Source organism: Hyperolius riggenbachi, chromosome 3, assembly GCF_040937935.1.
Source record: "Hyperolius riggenbachi isolate aHypRig1 chromosome 3, aHypRig1.pri, whole genome shotgun sequence".
NCBI classification, from domain to species: Eukaryota; Metazoa; Chordata; class Amphibia; order Anura; family Hyperoliidae; genus Hyperolius; species Hyperolius riggenbachi.
Window position 1 is genome coordinate 345,844,716 of NC_090648.1, and position 24,403 is coordinate 345,869,118.

Genomic DNA, 24,403 nt, shown 5'->3' on the forward strand with positions numbered 1-24,403 from the left:
GGGCCCGGTGCGGCCTAGTTACGCCCCTGAATGAAGCAGAGTAAAATTTCAGGTGCGGTGCCTCAGGAAGCAAAAAGTCTGGTGGTAATAAAGTCAATTTGTGTGCATTTTGCAGTTTTTAGTGAAGTTCCTATTCAGCTCCAGTTCCTGTTGTAGTGCAATTCTTATTCAGGCTGTGTAATAGAGAAAAATAGTAGAATCAAAACTCCAAATATATTTTTTTTATAGGAGTTGCCTATAAATATATAAATATACTTCCATAGGTTGCTACATAATCAAATACACCCCCCCCCCCCCCCCAAGAAGAAAAATCCTCCAGTGACTATCCTAAGTTATGGAAAACAATTACCGTAACTACATAACGACCTCGTCATGCCACTGGGCGTGACTGCGGCGGCAGCCCCAGGACCGCCTAACGCCAATTGGCGTCAAGTCCTGGGGCTGGGTATTGCAGGGGATCGCGCACGCTAATGCGCGCGCATCTCCACTTAGAAGGCTCCGCTTCGATCGTGGCTTGCCAAGATCGCCGCTCGAAGACTGTTAGACGGTGAAACCGTCGTCTATTTAGTTAGTACAGAGATGCGATCAAGTGCACAGGCTAGATTCTAGGCTGAGACCTCACAGAATAATCATCTCAGTTGAGTTTTCTCTGGTGTGTTTACAAGGCTTTGTACTCAGTACACACAATGTGCTTTTCCATCAGACTGACGGTTGAACCGATTATTTCCAACAGGTCCGATCTGACTCCCGATAGTTTTTCTGATCACTTCTATATAAAATTGGTCCGAAAAACGACCGGGAATAAGATTAAACCTGTTGGAAATAATCGATTTGACCATCAATCTGATGGAAAAGTGCATTGTGTGTACTAAGCATTAGCTTTTATTTCTAAAATCAAACAGTTTAGCAGTCTCCAATCAAACAGCAAAGGCAGGGATGCTTTGTACATACAGAATGATTAATGGGTGCAGATAGCACTTATTGATCAGATTTACATACTACCTGCATTGTTCTACAGGTGCTTGAGATAAGGATTCAGCATAAATACCAATACCAACAACCATAAACCAGTCATACTGAGTCACCCCGCCAGTAAATGCAGGACTGCTACATTTGACATCACTTGATTACAATGGCCAGTACATTCCCAGCTCAAGGTACTATGGGGTCTACAGTCCTCCTAACCAACAAGACCACTGTAAGTAAGAAGCCAACTAATGCTGCTTAATTCGGTTAGGCTACATTCACAGTGTTTTGTTGCGGCATAACAGCTACTTTGCAACGTGGCTTGCTGCTCTGCAACGCACAATGTATGCGACGATCATGGTGCAGCGGGTGCATAATGGTGCAACAGCGTGCGGCATTGTAATGCACTGCATGCAATGCGTTACCATAAACCGTGCATGTTAACAGTGACAGTGAAGCATACTTTTCATTGACTGCATGCTTCACTGTATGTTACGCAATGCGCAGATAACATGGCGCATTGTTCCTTCTATTACAGGGAATGCAATGCAACTCCCACTGTGAACTAGCCTGCCACATGCTGTAGATAAAAATGTTGATTCATTAAGCTGTGCTGCTGTAGCAGCGCGAGTTAAAATCAGAGCGCACAGGCTAGGTGCGATAGTGCCGCGTAGTGTGCGCTCCTACGTTACGCACACTCCTTTCTAAGTTATGTGCGCTTTATCATATTCCACGCAATGTGAAGTATCGTGGTTGGGCTACTATGAAAGAGCGCTTGTAACTTAGAAAGACGCACGCGTAACGTAGGAGCGCGCACTACACAGCACTACCGCGCGTAGCAGCACCGCTTAATGAATTAACCTCAATATTTCCTCTATGACATGAATCAAAATACTGTAGTTCATATTTCAGCAATAAGCCAAAATGTTAAGAGGATTAGTTATAGAGCAGATAAGAGCAACTTAAAAGTGTGAACAATCATTTTGCCTTTAAAACACTGAGTATAATTTGCCTTCTTTAAACAGAAGGTATTTACAATAATTCAGCATAAAGTGAGCACCTGTGGTTTCCCATGATGCACCACTTCTTAATACGCAAATCATCGTGATTATCGGATATATACCTTTTGTTTTAAGAAGGCAAATTATACTCAGCATTGCATTTTAGTAAGAGGGCTTTTCAGGCTCTTTCAAACTTAGTGCGTCTGTCACATCGCACAAAAACGATACATCCCATCGTAACGCTGCAAGAGTAACACTGCGTCGAACCCGAACTGATGTGGTCGCAGCACAGTGATGACTCACATAGTGACTTGTGGGGACCGTTGCGGTGTAATCATATGACAATCACACCGCAACAGTGTGAAAGGAGCCTAATGCTGGGAATACACGGCTTGATTCTGAGCCATTTAGATGGCTCGATAGATCTTTTCCGACACGTTCGATCTCCCGCCCGATTGTTTCACCGCTCCATTCTGCATTGAGGACAATGCAAAAAGATAAGAAAAACGAGCCGAAGATAAGAGAATCGCCTGCAGAATCGAGCGGGGAATTGATCGGGAGAATCGAGTTTCAAAATAGAGTCGTGTATGCCCAGCATTAACCCCTTATACTTTACTAATGGTTCTGAGCTATCTGGGTATTCTGTTTGTCTATTAAAAGGACCCATGCAAGAGAAATAACTTTGATTAAAATAGTAGAACAGATCTGTCTGCAATGTGAACATTTTGTTCCTGTACATATATGTATATTGGGGGGATTAGTCACAGCAAAGAAGATTTTATCAGTGAGGGAATGCGATTATGAACATTTCTCTGGCAGTATAAAAGAAAGACCTCAGATGTCTCTTGATCACTAGAATGCTCATGCAGAGAAAATGTTTCTGTCACAGCACATGAAATGACAACTTTGGTCTTTTCCACCAACATTAATCATGTGTGTTTTGATTTTGGTATACTATACAGTCAGTGGTATAGCTAAGGAGTTGTGGGCCCCGATGCAAGTTTTACATGGGGCCCCCCAAGCACTTTATACATAGCAATTGATACGGCGCACCAAAACCTGCCAATGGAAACTACAGTGTCTGAGGTGCAAGGGGATGGGAACAGTTTGTTAATGATTACTACTATTCAAAGTATCTATAGAAGTGATTATTATGAGCACAGGACCAATAGAGAGCTAATACTGTAGTTGAGGGAGGGCCTCTCGGGGGCCTCTCTGGCCCAAGGGCCCTGATGCGGTGGCTACCGCTGCACCCCCTATTGCTACGCCCCTGTTTACAGTATAATTTTACATTGACCTGCTTATCTAGGTTTTGTATTTAGTTTTTTTTCCCCCCAGTTATAGCACATTAATATTATGTAATAATGTATGAATTTTCTAAATTTCCATTAGCTATGTTGATGAAATCATTCTGACTATGTGTTTATTGGTTTGCTAGTGCTTGGGGACTTTATGTATATGTAATTCTTGGAAGATAGCACCCAGCTGGTAGTTTTCTCGAGGTAGGATTTGCCTTGGGTGCTGTTTTTGTACAGAGGATGAAATGTAAATCAAGCAAAAAAGCAAGAAATAAATAAATGAAAATGATACCTTTTAAACTAATAACTAAAAGGGTTCTGAAATTATATTGCTTAGATGTATTTTTCTTTGTTTTGTTTTAAAAGTGTGCAAATTGGGGATGAGGGGGGGGGGGGGGGGTGGCCTCAGTGCTTTCATTTTGAGAGATGGGATAAGCGGCCTGATGCTACTTTGTAATCCTATCTTGTGAGTTACAGCAGATCTCTGGATAAACTGCACAGACACCATGATTTGGTTTCTCAAAAGAACACACACTGTTCTCTCCTCTTTTTTTTCTTTAGAGTTTTAGTTTCTCTTTGCATTTTCTGTATCACTACTTAAAATTGATAGTACCTATAAAGTATCTCAGTACATGTTTGGCAGTGATCATTGTTGTACATTTGATTTTGTAAAGTGTTTTAACAGACTGCTTATATTCCAACTCAGAGGCGGGACAAGGTCCTCCAGCACCCAAGGCTGAGACACCAAAGTGCGCCCCTCCATCCCTGCCACCCCAGCCGTCACACACTGATTGCTATTAGACTAAGAGGGCCACAGGGCCCACAACCTCCCCAACACCTTAATATCTAGTTATCTGGCTTGCAGTCACTGCTATGTATCCCCTTTTCTTATTTCTTTCTGCTTCAAACACAATTAAGAATGATAGCTGAATGAATTGTGCGCCCCCTCCTACACTGCGCCCTGAGGCTGGAGCCTCTCCAGCCTATGCCTCGGCCCAGCCCTGTTCCAACTCAAATCTGGTCTTGTACATGTGGTCACCTAAATGAAACTCACTACTATCTCCTGATAACTTTTCACATCTGCAGGTTCAATCTTGTCATTAAAATGTAATCTTTGTTAACAAGGAGTAGATCTCGGTTTACAGTCTGACATACCAATCTTTCTACCATTTTCAATATGTATATCTTCTGACTCATCTATACCATTTCACTGGTCTGTTCAAAATTGATATCCAGAAAATAGTTGAGTTTTCCAAATAGTTTTTGCAAATAGCTTTTCCAAATAGTTTCAGCATCACTTTTTAGCAAGAGGGCTTCTTAGTCTCTTTTAGATTCTTAAGCTATGTACCCACGTCGCAATTTTCCTGATGATTTTCCCGCCGACCGGTGATTTTTGAGTCCCGTGTGGTCATTACCGCAATATCGCAAATATCGGAACAGGCGCGCGACCACGCGAATGTTCCTTTGCGTCGCACCGTATTAACAACTGCCCTGGCGGATCGGATCGCCAAAATCCCCAACGACTCCTGCGCAAAGTGCCACGATTGCTTTTAGTCTCGTTCGTTCCCAGTGTGTAGCGTCATGCCACGTTGTGCACACCTGCTGGGAAGAAGAAGTGTCGCTTGGTGACTGTCGTCAAGGGGATGTCGCTGGACAGGTTGGGTGGTGAGTGCGGAGCTTAATACTTTCCTAGTGGTTCGGAGTCACCATAAGCTAGTGGGGTATTCCAAGACCAGCTTTGTAAGTCAGATAGATAGATAGATAGATAGATAGATAGATAGATAGATAGCCTTAGGCCTCATACACACGCCTGCCTCAAGTTGGCTGAGCCGGCCAATAATGACTGCCTCAGCTGACAACCAGGCGTGTGTATGGCACCCGACGACACAGACACCCAAACGGTGAGTGATCCGCTGGACAGATCTACTCAACCCCAGCAACACTAATCCCCCTGCTCGTCCCAATGTTCACGTCATTCTGCCGCCCTCTGCGTGATGTCACACAAGTGGCATTTGTTGACCTTCTGTCGTCCCCCCACCACCCCGTATAGCAAAGCAGCACATCATCAGCTACACAGCTGACACGCGTGTGTGCTGCCAGGCCCAGCGATGTCGACAACGGGATTGGCTCCTGATCACCGTTCACTCACAGGCAACATCACCCAGGCATGTGTACACACCCTATGATATAGAGAACTGTACAATGTTTATGAGTTCAGCAAACAAGCATCAGATTGTAGCTCATAACATAACATAAGCGCCAATGTCATCTTTAGCCTGCTTGCTGTGTATCTTGCCTCATTTCTTTATGGACACAGATATGACCAATAAGGCTGGGCATTATCATACCATTACCAACCATCTTGATCAGAACAGATAGATAGATAGATAGATAGATAGATAGATAGATAGATAGATAGATCTATACTGAAACATATTAGAACATTATTAGTTCCAGTAAATCTAATCATAAGGGGTGGGAAGAATTTATATTGGTAATGCCAGATGTATTATACATTTATCAGTAATGACTATGTTCCAGTGTGTATCACTGCAGAAAGGCGTGATTTTAGGCTTGGTTGCACTGCATCAATTTGCATATTATCATCGACGTTGATATCCGTGTTTTTACAGTTTCAATAAAAAAACTTTTTCAGATCATTTGTATTCCAGCTTTTACGTTAGCAGCAAATCACATCATTTGCACCCTGTCTTTCTCCCTATGGCAATGTTCACACAGGTGAGTTCGCCATCCAATTCCATTACCACAACAAGTATTGGGGAGGAATGGAGATGATGATATTCACAGAGAAGAAAGGTAGCGGGAGGAGGGTGGGGATGACAATCATAACAACTGATTAGCTTCTGTGCTTTTTTGCAAGAATAATGTTGCTGTGAAACTAATGAAATTATCATCACTTGATCAGACGACACCAGCTGAGCAACATTTGTTGATACAAAATGTATTGCTCTGATTTTTCAGATTAAAGCCCTAATTCATCCTTCTGTGTTTTGTTATTGTAATTAAAGGTGTATAGACAATTATGCCATTACTGAAACAATGTTCATGCAGTATTATATAGTCAATCCAGATAAATTCTCTCTGATAAAGTCAATCATATCACAGGAAATGTGCAGCTGTCAAGAGTTAAGGTGCTGCTTTCCGAGCTAGTGACATCTCTTAGGTAGGTGAAGGTTTGAGACGACTCCTGGTGGTTGAGCTTCCAACCGCCAAGATTCTGCAATGAGAGAGCCCAGGAGCCCAGTGGTGCAGTATCGTTACAGTGTATGGCTGATAGAGTAATGAAATATACTCACACGGGTGGATTGCACTCCTGCAACCACCAACAGAGCCTACAGGAAATTAACCGTTCCCGTTCGGTATCCCAGGTCTGCTGTGCAGGTGCTGGTTGGTCGCTCTCCCTGGGTTATTATAACACGTAGTGCCACTTACTCTACCCCCAAAGGGCTGAATTAATGCTAGGAAAAAAACTATAGGTGCCCAAAAGTATTCAAATCCTAAATCATAGGGTATAGGAGTAGATTGGTCTTACCTCCATAAAGGACAAACCAGATGGGTAGATATAAGTTTTAATGATGCACACATAGGTGTAGCAATCACCCCTGCGACCCCTGCCATTGCAGGGGGGCCCAGAGCATTTAGGGGCACCTCCAACTCCCTCTCCCCAACTACAGGTGCAGCCAATTAGCAAAGAAACCTCCCCATTCACTCACAAAAAATGTGTGCAATAGCGTGTGTAATTTTTTCCTGGTTCCAGAGGCTGCTTCACAGTAGAACACTCGCTGCTGCCATTCGCCGGTTGCCAATCCCGGGGTTCGGCAGGGGCGTTCCTACCATAGAGTGCAGGGGGGCGTGGTGCACTGGGTGACTGACAGCGAGGGGGGTGTCACCACGACCCCCCACAGCGGCAGAGCAGGAGGGGAAGCAGCGCTAGAAGGAGGGGCAGTGGGGACAGCGGCGGGGAGGGGGACCAGAATCCCCCCTCCCTCACCTGGGTCCCCTCCTTTTGCCTATATCCCCCTCCATAGATTATCAGCAAGTACAGGCTTAGCGGGCAGCGGGCAGCGGGCGGAGAATTACTCACCTCACTTCCGCGTTCCAAGCACTGGAGCGCAGAGTCATGTCGTCACAGGTCTCCGTCTTCAATGCCGCCCAAGCACACTGGACGGCATTGAAGGTGGAGACCTGTGACGACATGATGCTGCGCTCCAGCGCTTGGAATGCGGAAGTGAGGTGAGTAATTCTCCTCCCGCCGCCAGCTGAGCCTGCACTTGCCGATGATCTATGGAGGGGGAGAGAGGCAGAAGGAGGGGACCCAGGTGAGAGAAGGGGAGGGGGGTTCTGGCCCCCCTCCCCACCGCTGTTCCCACTGCCCCTCCTTCTTGCGCTGCTTCCCCCTCCTGGGGCAACAATATTAGTTATACTGGGGGCAATTATACTAACTATACTGGGGCAACTATACTAGCTTCACTGGGGGCAACTATACTAGCTTCACTGGGGGCAACTAAACTTCCTACACTGGGGGCAACTATGCTAGCTATACTACTGGGGCACTATACAACTATACTAGCTACCTATAATGGGAGCAACTATGCTACCTTTACTGGGGTAACTATATTAACTGTACTGGTGGCACCTATATCTGACATTACCTGACGTGGCACGCTTAGTATGCCATAGTAACTCCTTTCTTTTTTACCTGACGTGGCGCGCTTAGTATGCCATATTAACTCCTTTTTTTTTTTCGGGGGGGGGGGGGGGTGGAGGGTGTGTGTGTCTTATAATAGCCAGCACCGGGTGTCAAATTCCCTAGGTACGCCACTGGGGTTTGGGGACAGTGGGGGCCCCATGCTATCATTTTTGCAGGGGGGCTCTATTAAAGAGGAACTCCAGTGAAAATAATTTAATATAAAAAGGTGCTTAATTTTTACAATAATTATGTATACATGATTTAGTCAGAGTTTGCTCATTGTAAAATCTTTACTCTCCCAGATTTACATTCTGACATGTATTACATGGTGACATTGTTACTGTGGGCAGATTATGTAGCTGTTCTGGCTTTAACAGACAGCTATAAACAGCCATTTCCTGTGTGTGTCATTGTTACATTGTGGCAGTTTGCCCAGAGTACCGTACGGTACCAGAGCCTCTTGTGGGAGGGGTTTCAGCACAAAATCAGTCATACAGCGCCCCCTGATGGTCTGTTTGTGAAAATCATTATATTTTTCATGTAAAAGTGGGTATCAGCTACTGATTGGGATAAAGTTCAATTCTTGGTCGGAGTTTCTCTTTAAGTCTAGTTACGCCTCTGGATGCACATTAAGATAACACATTTCACTGGTACTGGCCCGCTTCTTCAGGTCAATAACAAGTGCCTAAGTCTGCAGCACCGCTTTTACCTGGTAAAAGAGGTGCCCACACTTGTGACTGCTGCAGACTTAGGCACTTGTTATTGACCTACGGTAGGTGAGTCTATCTGCCTGGAGGATATTGGCCTGGTAGGCATGCTGTGGGCTGGAGTTATGTGAAATCCTCTTTCCTCTGAATCGCTCTAAGCATGCTCAAGCCTGTGGATTGTGGAAGTTCTCCATACTACAAATAGTACAGCAGAGTATAGAGCTAAACATCAGACCCCACCTTATTCTGCCTTCTACTACAGATGGATTAACTACAGCTCAGCAGAGTCTTAAAGAGAACCCGAGGTGGGTTTGAAGAATGCTATTAGGACACAGAGGCTGGTTCTGCATAGTATCGCCAGCCTCTGTGTCTGTTCTGTGTCCCCCCAGGCCCCCCCTGCGCTCTGCTGTCCCCCATAAAAAAACACCATGCTAGTGACACGCATCTTGTCGCTAGCTGGCTGTTTACCTTAATGCTGCCAGTCACTGCCGCTCCTCCGCCTCCTCGGGAGGTGACTGGCAGCATTAAGGTAAACAGCCAGCTAGTGACAAGCTGGGTGTCGCTAGCATGGTGTTTTTTTAATGGGGGACAGCAGAGCTCAGGGGTGGCCTGGGGGGACACAGTACATACACAGAGGCTGGTGATAGTATGCAGAACCAGCCTCTGTGTCCTAATAGCATTCTTCAAACCCACTTCGGGTTCTCTTTAAGGTACCCATTCATCTAGTGATGATGGGCAGATTCAACCAAGATGCAAATCTCTCTCTGGACACTTACAGCCTAGTTATGTTACTGGGGACACATGCTGAATAATTTTGTAGTTTGGGGAGAGAGGTACCTGATGTGTAACCATGTCATGTAACGGAAACTTGCTGTATAATTTTGTTATTTAGGGGACACCTGCTGCATAATTGTGTTATTTGGGGACACCTGACCTGATGCATAATTTTATTATTTGGAAATACATGCTGGACAGTTATATTATTGGGCAACACATGCTGCATCACTGTGTTTTGGGGGACACATGTTATAATTCTGTTGTTGGGGATATCAGTGGATTAATTTTGTCACTGTGGATGGTATAATAATGGTATTGGGGAACACTGCATAAATGTCTTATTTAGAAAAAACATACTGCCTAATTGAATTACCGGTGAGATATGCAATAGTGTTATTTAGGGCCACATGCTGCATAAATGTGTTATTGGGGTACACCTACTGTGTAACAGTTATTAGGGGACACAAGCCATGTAACTGTGCTACTGTGGGACACCTGCTGCAAAATTCTGTTATATGGGGGGGACATGTTGAATAATTGTATTATTGGAAGACGCTCGCTGAGTAATTGTGGTACTGCTGGACACATGCTGTGTAATTGTCTCATTTGTGGGATACGTATTGCATTATTGTGTTAATCTATTTAAGTGAGTGTAGTAGTAGCAGTAGGGTATTGTACCTTGTTAGCCATCAGTAAAAGCAAGAAGTTTTATCATCCTGATATAAAACTTCTTGCTATTTAAGTGAATGCTGCATAATTGTGTTACATACTGGGCTTGATTCACAAAAGAGTGCTTTTAGCACGGCCGTTTTTGCGCAAATTTTTGCATTGCGCGCGATCGCAAATTTTTGCACTAAACGATAACCGTTTTTGGTTTGTGTTTGCGCGTGAGACCGCTATCATTTCGCAAAACAGCAGTGCTAACAGTTAGCACTCTTTTGTGAATCAAGCCCACTGAGTAATTGTGCTATTTAGGGGACACCTGCTGTCTAATTATGTTATTTAGGGGACATATTCTGAATAATTGTGTTATTAGGAGATAACCGCTGCATAACTGTGTTACTGGGGCACAAATGCAGCATAGTTGTGTTGCTGTGTGACATCTGCTGCATAATTGTGTTATCAGTGGACACATTCTGAATAACTGTGGTATTGGATAATATATGATGAGTAATTGTGATTTGGATGTGTCCATTACTGCACATTATTATAGTGAATCAAGACTAAATGCAAGCTTCAGTAAGATAGTAGTAAAGTTACCAGTGGTCATCTATGGACTGTTACTGATGAATAACTGAAGTATAGTGCATCAGATTAGACCTGCACTGAACTTTTGTCAAGTGTTATCGCTCCATAAAGTTTTCCCAGTTTATGTAAATTCAGTGCAGCTTACGTGCCTTAGATTTCCCAATGCCCTGAGCAAAACTTGTCCCCCTCCCCCCCTGAATTACCCCCCAACCCCACATTGATACATTAAATGATACCGTCCCATCTCGGAAGCTCTGCAGTATAGGCAATTCGGTAAGCTACCCCTTAATATAGGTGAACAAAAAGCCCCCCGTATGGGTACCCAGAGTGCACCCCTGTATAGGTAGCCAGAGAGTAGGGGCATAACTACAAATTATGATGGGGACAAACTTTGATGGGGCATCCCCAATGTTCACACCCTTTCCCTTGCATAACCTTGGTGGCCCTCACAGCCTGGGGGCCCATCTTGCAATGGTCATAAAACAAGTGTGGACATTGTAATCTTCTGCTACGGAATATCTTATAGTGAAAGACCGATGTCCAATGAGACCATAGCCACATATAATAGTAAATTATCCTAAACAATAATGAATTATTCACATGCACCATGTCAACAACAAACTGTAAATACTAAAAGGAAAAGGATTGACTCTGGGGTGCATGTGAAAAATAGAAAATCTTTAATATAATTCAATAAACACACATCACAATACAATAAAACATCTGATATCTAAAGATGAAAAGACCAAACAATCTACCATTAAATGAATAGCCAAGCTGGATCAAAAATTGAAGAACAATGGTGTATGGGGCTGCAGTCCCCCAAGTCCAGGAGCTGACCTACACAGTATGGGAAAATGAAATAAATCACTAAATATCTTCCATGGATCAAAACTGGGAAGAGTTCCACCTACTCAAAATGGGTTCCTGTCATATAACAACAGCAAAATGGATGGTAAATAGTTCTTATGGATCTCCTATGTAACCAGACACTGTTTCCACCAGAAATGTCCAGAAATTGTAATCTTCTCACACAAAATACGTGAATAATAGACCCCTTTTATGGGAGGGAGTGAAGCAGTATTTGGGGCCCCCTTCTCTCCTCTAGTTACACCCCTGCCAGAGAGCACCTCAGTATAGGTAGACAGAGAGCCCCCCCAGTATAGGAAGCCAGAGACCCCCCACACCCATATGGGTAGCCAGAGAGCTCTCCTAGTATTCAGAGAGCCTCCCCAGTACAGGTACCAGAGAGCCCCTGCCCAGTATAGGTAGCCAGAGAGCCCCCCAGTAGAGGTAACCAGAGAGCCCTCAATCATAGATAGCTAGAAAGCCCCGCAGTTTATGGGGTAAGAGAGATGGAGAGCCCACTCCCCCAATGCAGAGTGTGCAGGCAGGGGTGATGTAACTCACCTCTCCAGCATAAATGAGGAAAATAATGACTTAATAGTGTTGAGGGTGGAGCTTAGTGGCAGTTAGGGGGCGGAGCTTTACTATGGCTCCTGGCACCCATTCCAAGAAAAATACTGAGGAATCCTAAGCCCCTCAGAGCAAAGGTCGGCCCTGTGTGCATTAAACATATTATAAACCTGGTAAACAAAATAAATAAATGAACACTGTGAATAAAGTGAAAATGTGAACTTAAAGGGGAACTGAAGTAAGAGGTATACGGAGGCTGCCATATTTATTTCCTTTTAATCAATACCAGTTGCCTGGCAGCCCTGCTGGGCTATTTTTCTGCAGTAGTATCCGAACAACACCAGAAACAAGCATGCAGCTAGTCTTGTCAGATCTGACTTTAAAGTCTGAAACACCTGATCTGCTGCATGCTTGTTCAGGGGCTATGGCTAATAGTATTAGAGGCAGAGGATCAGCAGGGCTGCCAGGCAACTGATATTGATTAAAAGGAAATAAATATGGCAGCCTCCGTATACCTCTTACTTCAGTTCCCCTTTAAACTCGGGTCAACTTATTTTGAAATATTTTGTTTCCTGAAATGCTTTTTTTTTCTATAAATGATATAAGAAGTGGAGGAGTTGAGAGAAAACACCTGAGATACGTTTTGTGAATCAGGATAGTAAAATCTGCAGCTGACTCAATGCATGTGTTTCCTAAACTGATGTTTTCTAGAATTATTCAGGCTTGGGAAGCATGACTTTAATATTGCTACTTTTCATAAGCTGAAGAACACACACATTTTTCTCTTCTTACAGATATCAAATAAACTTCTAGCACTGGCTAACCCAAAGCCAAGAAGAACATGGATCTTCAGACATGTGAGGGTGATCGTTCCATCCATTGGTCAGTATTCCATTGGTCAGGATGGATTTAGAAAGTTAAGCAAGATTATGGTTTTCACAGAGATGAGTTGTGGTAAAGTAGGAGAAAGTGTTTTCTCTTCCAATTCCCTCCTGCTCCCACTCCATGTAACCTAAAGATGAAAAGCACCATCCCTCCAAAATGCCCCATATATTCACCCACATGTTTCTTCAACTTCATTGGGTCATGTGACCTACTCTTCCTTAAACTTTCAGGCCAGTCTCTCAGTGTTTCATCCCATCATTAGACAAACAAAATGTAAGGGAGGATTATAGGTTTCACTGGCCAATTCCCCATCTGATAGACAACAAAGGGGGGAGGTAAGTGCTGTGTGCTCATCCTTCCTAGAAGTGAGTTCTGGACACTGGGTAACTGTGATGAAGTGAAAGCTTTCCATAAGAAAGAAGACATTAGGAGTACTGACCAGAAACAGACGAACAATATGACGTCATTGCTAGAGCTTCAATGGGATACTACAGTGTCTGTGGTAGAAGTAGTGGTGTGATTTCCTTTCTGTTAAATGGAGGAGCAATAGGAAAAACATTTCTGTAGATAAGCTTTGCTACAGGGAGGATGTACAAACAAGATGTGGGGGTCAACTAACAGTAGATGTCACAGGCTTACCTGATGGACAGAGTCAAAGGATTCCCAAAGTCTTTACCAGACCGTCCTGCAAGGAATGATGGATGGATAGCCCTGGTGGCCACTTGACTCTTTGCTGCCAAGGACCCACATGTTGGGGCCCACAAGCTAGCCCTAAGGTCAAATGAGCAGAAAGACTTTGCCGATTGGAGACTTTACATTATGTGGTAGCTGATGACAGCAGGTGATGGTAGCAGGTGCCAGACAGATACTGTAAATGATGACAGACTGAAGTCAGGACTGCTGGGAATCAGGTTCAAATTAGCGATGAGTGAATCTGTTCTGTCAAAATCAGATTGACAAACTCTTTCCAAATCTGCTGCATATTCGCAAATAATTTGCCTAAGGCTAAAGGGGACTTTATAGCTGAGTTTAGCAGGCTGCAGAAGGATCTGGTAAGCCTCAGGAACACTTGAAGGAGCACTTTAAAATTTTCTCAAAAATGACAAGGTTTTTTTTTTTTTTTAGAAAAACAATTATGTTCCCAATTTTCCTAAAATGGATCAGAAAAAATAAGCCACTACTAATCAACTCGTATTAATAAAAATGGAACATTTAATCAGGTTTCTCGCTAGAATAAAAATAAACTTTAGATTTTCTTGTACAATTGATTGTTTTTATTGTCATAACATCAAATCTTTTAATTGCATTATGTGTGGCCACCTTTGAGTGAATCAACCACACTTGTTTTGCTTTTACAAATTTCGCCTGCTCACCTAGTTCAAATGATGATTCAGGCTATATTCTTGGTTGACAAGGGTGAAGCAAAGCTGGGTACCCTGTAATACCAATACCTCTATCTTACATATTCTACCACAGAGTCATGGTAATCTATACCATGTTCTGATCTAAGCCAAAACAACCAGAACCAGCTTGCATATTCACCTCATTGTCATCATGAGATTGGATGGAGGAGTCACTTCCTGCCAATATGATTATATGAAACAGCCACTGATAGTCTTTAACCATTCTTATTGTCTATACCAATGTGTTTTGTTCTAGGCACAGTTTGGTATCTTCCTTTGAGCTGGCTGCTACACACCTACCTTGAAATGACCTGCATAAGAAAGATGGACTTTATGAAGGACAACCATTTAAACGCAGGTAAACTATTGCCATAAAGACCTTTACACGCAATTTAACTCCAGTGCTGTTCCCTGGGCACCTCTCTGTCTGCATAACAGGCTGTACTCAAGTTGTAACACAGGTCAGTTAAAGAGGCACTGTAATGACTTATAGTAAAGTAATCAATTATTCATGATACACACTTTTACAGTAATTATCCTGGATTCAGAATCAGAAACACTTCCTATAGCTATAGAGTGTGTGGTACCAATGGAGTCCGAGGACCTTCCAAAGGAGACAAAAAACGAGACAGGGACACCAGGAGCCCCTGATAGTGTAGCTCATTGAGGGTACGGGACACTCAACAATAGTATGTGCAGAATACTCACAAGAATAGGTTGCAAGACCAGCAACCATAGTGTAACAGCTGGTGAGGAAAGCCCATCCTCACTCGGGTTCTTTGGTCTTCATCAATGTAGGTTGCTCTCCAGGAAAAGAAAAAAAGGGTGTAAGGATTCCAAGGAACCAACATACATGGCCAACACCCCGAGCAGAGGTGGTTGGTGTGCGATATTACTGGGAGGGAGTCATAGAGGAATTCCTACTAGTCATAGATTAGTCATAGAGGCACTCCCTGCTTGCAAATCGCTAGTATTGAGACACTTTTGTTATTTGATCTGAGGAAGCAGACTGCGATCTGCGAAACACATTATTATTCAAGTGTCTGGTTTCTATTAAAAATGTTATTACTTTTTTTGGGCTACCCCCTTCTTTTAGAGGTAGGCCTATTTATGTATGTTTTATCCAGCTTACATTATCCATTCCACACATCACATCTTGGGGTGCCTCCTCCCTCCCAGTAACTTCCTACCTAGCTATATATTGGTAAGATTCCATTGCCATAAGTGTAACGCCCATTTACACAAATGCGCAATGTCCCCTAATGTTAACATGGACTTTCAGCGCACAGTAAGCCATAGTGAATACACCACACTGTTCTAAAATATATGTTGCTGTAGGCTGGTAACTTGGTGTGAGTTTTTTTATCTGCATTAGTGGTTATGTTACACATTTTGAAAAAACAAGTAGTTGTGAAATACAGCACTGCATATGAATGCTTTCAATGGACATAATCTTGTCAGGAGGTGGTATACTCCTTTTACTGCTTCATAAATGTTGACCGAACTTGTATTTTCCTCTGTTCAGTTATACAGGTTCTGGTAGCGCTGTCTGCAGTATTGCTGGTCCTATTCACAATCTCTACCACCCTGAAACTTGGCCAGTCTTCAGATGATCTTACCGTTGGAGGGACCTGTCTGAGAAGACCTTCAGTGAAACAATTCCTGCAAGCCATAAGAAGCCAGAGATACTCCCTACAAGCCCTAGCAGCCTTTATCCTCATCAATTGCTACCTGCTACTGCAGATTAACCAGCTGTCATACAACTGCACGGAAACACCATTAGACAATGGTAAGGAGTCTACAGCCCCTGCTGAACTAGTTATTAATAGGCATGGTCAATGAATTATCAACCATCCCTTATGTTCAATCACTAGATAAAAGGAGAAGTGAATATATGTCCACTGTAAGTAATAACAACCAAGCTTCCATTTCTTACTTTTATCTAATTCAATGTGAAGCTGTGTGCGATATGTTGCCATCATGGTTAGCATGACTAGTTTTCTAGTTTCCTTGCGTCTTAGTTGGTTACACAAATATAATGCACAACCTGAAAAAAAACACAGCACACAATAATTCCATGTGTCATAATTAGTAAAGAGGGATTAAGGAGGAGATTACCATTTATGCATGGCAACTAATGGAGAGCAGGGTGGGGCTTTATTGCAAAACTGACATATATATATATATATATATATATATATATATATATATGTATATATATATATATATATATATATATATATATATATATATCTTCAATCATTTTATACTCTGTATTTTATTAAGAATGGAACAATGATAGCATATTAAAATTTGAAATTGACAAATATTGTTGTCTATTTAAAAATATATGGTCATTTTAAATTTGTCGAGAGCAACAAGTTTCAAAAAGTTGAGAGAGGCATGTTTATCTGTGTGTTGCATCACTTCTTGTAAAGGGAGCCTGAAGTGAGAGGTATATCAAGGCTGCCACTGTCATTCTCTAATATACAATGATGGTTGATTGACTTTTATGTCAATAATTAAGCTCTAAGAAGGAGAAAGGCAATATTTACTCGGCAATCAATAGGGGAAAGCATTGCAAACGCCGTAAAAAAATGAAAGTCGCAAAGCTGAATGCAGAGTACTGGTAGACTGCACTGAAGTTCTAATTATTGGCCTAACCTCTTGCTCAATGTCAGTCAGCTGGATAACGTATTGGTAAGGCTGTTTCCTTTGATCTGGGATTTGAGCCCTTTGACCACAGGTTTGAATCCTGGCTCAAGCCAGTACATAAAACTGAGTCTTTCGGAAAGCCTTACTAATGATCCTGGTGGCCCGTGGAGCATACCCTAAGTGGCTGCAGCCCTGAAGTATTTTGAGTCCACCAGAAGAAAAGTGCAATATAAATGTCTTGTCTGTGTCAAGTAAAGCAGCCTCTGTATTAAACATAATGACAGAGAAGGTGGTAGTGTTTCTGGATCACATTTATTTATGGCATCTTTCTATAGTAGAGCTCTAACTTGAATTTGTGAATATAGTGATGAATTGTTTAAAGATAATTTTTTTTGAGCAGTGATTTCCACTACACAATCATGTCTGGTTTTAGTTAGGGGCTGCCTGGGGCCCTCAGATCATCGCCATCCATTATTAGCTTTCAGCCTTAGCCTTTGTGTACAGAGATTTATTTGGTTCCTCTCAATATTAATGATTATGCATTGTAGATGCTGAAATCTCTACATAAGTTATTCTTAAAGTATGCATTGTTTTCCTGTTCACTGTTACTTAGTGATGTAATTCTCACCAACATTTTTTATATGATGTTATTTTTGTACATAATCATCTGACCTATTACCACTTTATCGAATTAATTGTGAGTTTATCCGCCAGGTGTTTAAATATTATATAACTATTCCATTCTACTGTTGCCCATTCTCTTACTTTTTTGAATCATGTTGCTGGTTTTAAATTTAAAATGAGCATATATTTTTCCTAAAACAATAAAACTTCTCAACATTTGCTGTGCTTGCTTTCTTTGTACTACTTCAAATTAAATGTAAGATTTAAATTACTTTTAAATCATTGCATTGTTGTTATGTACATTGAACTCAGCTTTCCAGATATGGCATTGTTTTTATATAGACAATATTTACATATCTATCTATCAATCTATTACATGTATGTAATTTACATGACTTTGAAGTAACATGACATGCCAGACCAGTCCTTTTGTTTGACTTACATGACCTGTTTATAATAATAGAAGTTTTGCAGAAGTATTTAGGATGTTAGAATGCAGAGAGAAGAAAAAAGGCATGCAGGTTTTGACTTTCATGATGCCACAGTGCTTATCTCAATGAATCACTGAGATTTAAAGTGTACCTGTGATCAAAGGAGGAAAGGATTTATACATACCTGGGACATCCTCCAGCTCCCTGTAGTCCATCTGTTCCCTTGCCATTCTCCTGGTAACCTACGCTGCGCTTCGGTCACCTCCCATGCTGGGAGCGTTCTGTGCATATGCAATTGCTTAAAGGGACCCTGAGCTCTCCTTAAAATCACAACTTGGACTTACTTGGGGCTTCCTCCAGCCCCCCGTAGCCTGCCAGCGGGACCAGGAGAGGAGAAAGGCTACCGGGGCCTGGAGGAATGCCCCAGGTAAGTCCAAGTTGTGATTTTAAGGAGAGCTCAGGGTCCCTTTAAGACTGTGACTGTTCTTACACAGAACGCAATCAGGGGATGAGACCGTGACCGTGCATGCGCAGTGGCTCACAACCCGGCTGGAGTGCAGACTCCACAGCTGCAGAACGGAGGGGACTGAATGGACACAGAAGGAACTAACAAACTACAAAGGGTTGGAGAAAACCCCAGGTAACTATAAATCCTTTTGGTTTCAATGTCTCAGGTTTACTTTAAGGCTGGAACACACTAACAATGATGGTCGCCTGAAACAATCCATCCCCATACAAACCAATAATGCTGAACTGAGTAATCTGCTCTATGGAGAGTTGAGGGGGATGAATAGCAGGAGTGAGTGGCCAGCATCTGCAGTGAGTAATAATAATACTATCTGGGCATGGTTTTTCCAGCACATTCAAGTGGGCTGCGGGTCACAATTTCACACAGTTTGAAAATGCACCTGAAACAATCAGTTGATTTGGGGAATCTGTGTTGCAAGTGTTCTACAGAGCTCTGACTTGTGGTTGGACCTGTGTTAGCAGAATATTGCAGGCCTTAGGTCAATATGACATGCAATGTGACCTGTGGATTTAGTGTAATCAGGGCTCATCATTCAGTTGCAAATTTAGCCACCAAACAAAAGACAAATACTCAGGCCAGGCTTGCTGGATCACTTAAAGCGGTTTAACACCCAGCATTACAACTTTGCTTTAAAAGATTGCTTACAGCTTACAAACTATTATGCCAGATTTTTTTTTTAAGCAGAAATTCACTGAATGGGTTAAACATGACATTTTAGTGTTGGATTTAACTAGGAATCCGCATCCGTTCTTATCTGTAGTTACAAAATGTATCTTTATTTGGAATACAAATAGACCTTTGAAAAGCCTGCTGGGGAAGCCCTCTTTGTTCTCTCAGAGCAGTGTTTGTTTGTTACATTGTAGATAGATACATTTGTAACTAAACAAGCAAGCAGAGGAGCATTTCTAGCTAAATGCAGCACTAAAATGTCATGTTTAATCCATTCAGTGAATTTCTGCTAAAAAAAAAAAATCTGGCATAATAGTTTATAAGCTGTAAGCAATCTTTTAAAGCAAAGTTGAAATGCTGGGTGTTAGACCACTTTAAGCTACCCATATACTACGTCGATTTCCTATCGATGTACAGCAAATTCGATCACTGTGATTGAATCTACTGTGAAATCGATAACGCAAATGTTCACCGATTGAGTGATTTCCATCTGAAATTGATCGATTCAGTCGATCTGTCCCAGTGGAAAATTTTGTCCGATCGCGGGCTTGTTGGGAGCTCGTCTTTAGCAGCGATCGATTAGCCGACGACCGATGCAGCATAGCGGCAGCAATACATTACCTATTCACCGGTCCATGCTGACACTTTCTCCGGTTGGCCTGTCTCCTCATTACTTCCTGTCTCCTCCTGTGACAAGCCGAAGTTCAAACAGTAGAGCTTCCTACTTCTGTTCGGGACAGAAAGGAGACAGGCCAGCTGGAGAAAGTGTCAGCACGGACAGGGGACTCGTGCCGGGGGCAGGTAATGTATTGCTGCAGGCCAGGGGAGCACACAAGGGGCGGGAGCAGGCGGCTGCTCCACAGGTTGTGTATCAATTTCAAGCTGAAAGCGATTCAAAATCTGTGTGCAGTGTTTGGCATCCAATAGATCCCTCTGTGATCAGATTCGATCAGAGAGGGATCTATCTGTTGGTCGATCTGGTGGTAATCGACCAGTTTATGGCTGCCTTCAGGTTCTTATGCATTCTCTATATCAAGAGAGCCTCAGAAAATGTAAAGCAGTCCTGAACATAGAACTTTCTCTCTGCTCTAAAAGATCCGCAACAACATAATAACCTTTAAAGAAAAATATTTTTTGTTACAGCTGATACAAATCCTAAAATAAATCTCCAGTGTTTCTACTTCCTGCTTTCATGGTAGCAGACACATTATTTACATCATGTGCTTTCAAATGAGCTTATCTGCCTTATCTGCCATGGCAGTCAGGTGACACAGGGGAGAGATCAAATTACAACTTGTGATTAGACACAAATGAGGTGGAATGAAACAGACTATACTCTCTAAATACATACAGGGTGCATTTCTCTCTGTTTTCCTTCTGTCCTCTGCAAGAGTTCAGGTCCACTTTAAGCCTCAGTCTCCTAATTTAGTGACTGATAATTCTAATGCATAAAATATACACTTATCTGTATTATACAACAGTAAATGTAGGCCCTTTTTGCAAAATACAATACTTGCCAGTTTAATCTGGCAGGAAGCACTACATTCAACACACAAAAGCAATAGAACACAGCAGTACATGCATCCAGCTACATTTAAGTGGTCAGCAGGTGCTCGTCAGCCAATCAGGATGCACTGTCATACACCCTTTACCTGCCATACCACATCTAGCAGCCATTAGCATTCAGGTGGGAGGCTTCAGTTGGACGCCATCGCAAGATTGCGTCGCTAGCAGGACCGCCCCGTGCAGGCATCCCTCCCACAGGGGTCCCTCCCTAACCGCTCACCTGTCCGCCATGTCCTAGAGCTGAAAAAAAAGTTTAAAAACACACGATTGGTTCGCACGATGGCTAGGGGCCCCGGACCTCTCTCACTGGCCGGGGCCCCAAGGCCAATATGCGATACCTGGAGGGGAGTGCAGGTGGGCCTGGACCTCTCACACCCAGGCTCTGGACCTCTCACATCCAGAAAACCCACCAACACTGCCTCCATACTGAATGCTAAATTCAACACACACAAGCAATAGAACACAGCAGTACATGCATCCAGCTACATTTAAGTGGTCAGCAGGTGCTTGACAGCCAATCAGGATGCACTGTCATACACCCTTTACCTGCCATACCACATCTAGCAGCCATTAGCATTCAGGTGGGAGGCTTCAGTTGGATGCCATCGCAAGATTGCGTCGCTAGCAGGACCGCCCCGTGCAGGCATCCCTCCCACAGGGGTCCCTCCCTAACCGCTCACCTGTCCGCCATGTCCTAGAGCTGAAAAAAAAGTTTAAAAACACACGATTGGTTCGCACGATGGCTAGGGGCCCCGGACCTCTCTCACTGGCCGGGGCCCCAAGGCCAATATGCGATACCTGGAGGGGAGTGCAGGTGGGCCTGGACCTCTCACACCCAGGCTCTGGACCTCTCACATCCAGAAAACCCACCAACCATTTGTGTGTTTTTAAACATTGTGTGTTTTTAAACATTTTTTTCAGCTCTAGGACATGGCGGACAGGTGAGCAGTTAGGGAGGGACCCCTGTGGGAGGGATGCCTGCACGGGGCGGTCCTGCTAGCGACGCAATCTTGCGATGGCGTCCAACTGAAGCCTCCCACCTGAATGCTAATGGCTGCTAGATGTGGTATGGCAGGTAAAGGGTGTATGACAGTGCATCCTGATTGGCTGACAAGCACCTGCTGACCACTTAAATGTAGCTGGATGCATGTACTGCTGTGTTCTATTGCTTGTGTGTGTTGAATTTAGCATTCAGTATGGAGGCAGTGTTGGTGGGTTTTCTGGATGTGAGAGGTCCAGAGCCTGGGTGTGAGAGGTCCAGGCCCACCTGCACTCCCCTCCAGGTATCGCATATTGGCCTTGGGGCCCCGGTCAGTGAGAGAGGTCTGGGGCCCCTAGCCATCGTGCGAACCAATCGTGTGTTTTTAAGAAGCACTACAAACAGATATTTTTTTAGTAATATTTCATTTTTATTATATTATAATAAAAACAAACAAATAGATAAATAAAATAATCTGAAAAGTCACTATACTTAAGAATTAATAACTGTTCGGTACATGAAATAGGTGTAAAAATATTATTCGTTTAAGACATATGTAGAGTGGTAGTGGTTACGTTACACCTTTTTGTTAGAATAAACAGAACTCAGAGATGAGTGACTGGTGAACTAATTTGGTTTGACTTGTGCTTTAAAAGAAACACGTAGGAGGAGTAGTCATTATTGCAGAACTAGTAATTTGCAATTTGCACAAAAATATAATCACAAGAACAATAAAAGGTAAGACATTTGTTAGATAGGAAGAGAAGATAAATACAGGTCAAGCTGTGAAGCCTAAGGCGATATACAGGAATTAAATACTAGCCACACAAAACTAGGCTTCTGAGATCCAATACAACAGAAAGTACCAGTATGCTGGTCTATAATAAGGCCCTTAATTCAATTCACCTTTTTTTCCCGAGCCTTATCCTGCTATCTCAATTTTTTAATCTTTTCTTTAAAATTAAAATTTAGCACTTTGCAATTGAAAAAAAAAATAGGTGAAAAGGTACCTTCAAAATTATTTTGAGTATTTGAGTTCTTGCTTCCTGGTAGTTTAAAAGGTATTTTATGGTCAAGGTGAAAATTATCACTTTGAGGGAAATTCAAAAGAAAAAGTTAATTGAATAGGGGCCTTCATCTTATTGGATGACTGCATGTCAGTTTGCATCTTCACATCGGCTCACTGAAGTTTAGCAGGTTTACATATTTGAACTACTGAAAATACCTATTTACAGTGCTAATCCTAGATGTGTACAGCTCAGCTATGGATGTCAACACTCTAACCCAGGCTTTCTCAGCCAGGGTTCCTTGCGTACTCTGCAGGGGTTCCTTGGCATTTTGCCTCATCGTGGGGGTATGATAAAGAACATTAGCGGTAATCCTGAGTCAGGCTCGGGATGGAAATCCGCAGCTCAGAGCAGTAATCCCATGCCTTAGTGAGTTATATGCAGGAGCTGCTGCAGACCTCTCTGTGGTATGTTTTTTTTCTTGTTTTATGGCCCATACTCACGAGGGACTTTTGTCGCCTCAACACGCGGCGCGCGCGTGTTGCGGCGACAGGTCGCCCGTGAGTATGGGCCGTCGCACGTGCGCGCACCCCGAACTGTCGCCCGCCGCTCTTGTCGCCATGCGATTGAAAGTTTCAATCGCATGGCAACAGTCGCCGCCGCACCTCCGCCGCAACTGTCGCTAGTCCGCGTGAGTACGCGGACTAGCGACAGCAACCTCCATAGAGGTGAATGAAGCTTCCGGCGGGGGGAGGAGGAACGTCGGCGACAGCTTCCGTCTCGCCGCTGGTCCCTCTTCCGCGTGTGTACGCGGAGGGACCTGGAGAGAAGCTGTCGCCGGCCTGTCGCTAGCACGCTCACGTGTGCTGGCGACAGGCCACTTCTGCAGCCCGTGAGTACGGGCCATTAGGGTCTAAAAGCTTGTGAAAAAATATCACAACTTTTAGACCCTAAATCTGGAAATAATCATACCGCCAGGGAGGTTAATAGAGGATACTGTAAAAACAACAACACTATATTGGGTGTCTGTCAAAATAATAATGAGCACGTCAATAAAAAGCACCAGAGTAAGGAAACAGAATGAGTGGCACTGTAATAGGTGGTAGTGAAATAAACAGTCACACCTACTTTTAAAGTCCATGCCTCCTGCAAAATAAATGCAGGGGTTCCTTGAGATCCAAAAAATATTTGCAGGGGTTCTTTGAGATCCAAAAATTATTTGCAGGGTTCCTTCGGGCTAAAATGGTTGAGAAAGGTTACCCTAACCTGTGGAATTTTAATGCAATTATCAGGAAATATGACATACTCCAAATGACTGTTTTATCTTTATTTGGTTCTATTTGCTAGTTTGCCTGTTTTTTTCCCAAGTTTGCCAAGTTTTTTCCTCTGAGATATTTTCAAACCTTATCAATTCAATACCTTTTCAGCCACCAGCAAGCAAGAAAACACTCAGAATAGTTTTCACATTATGTTATCACCTACTTTTTGTATCACCTACTTTTTGTACCTTTTCAATTGCAAAGTGCTAGCA

General features: G+C 43.0%; 1 protein-coding gene across 1 annotated transcript in view; it reads left to right on the forward strand.

Annotated features, from left to right (window-relative positions):
• LOC137563923 (uncharacterized) overlaps window positions 1-24,403 on the forward strand; it is a 236,860-nt gene that overhangs the window by 204,873 nt on the left and 7,584 nt on the right. The window contains exons 2-4 of the mRNA XM_068277029.1: window positions 12,919-13,006; window positions 14,669-14,770; window positions 15,938-16,201. Coding sequence (XP_068133130.1) covers window positions 14,719-14,770; window positions 15,938-16,201 — 316 coding nt within the window. The 5' untranslated portion in view covers window positions 12,919-13,006; window positions 14,669-14,718. The remainder of the gene's footprint in view (window positions 1-12,918; window positions 13,007-14,668; window positions 14,771-15,937; window positions 16,202-24,403) is intronic.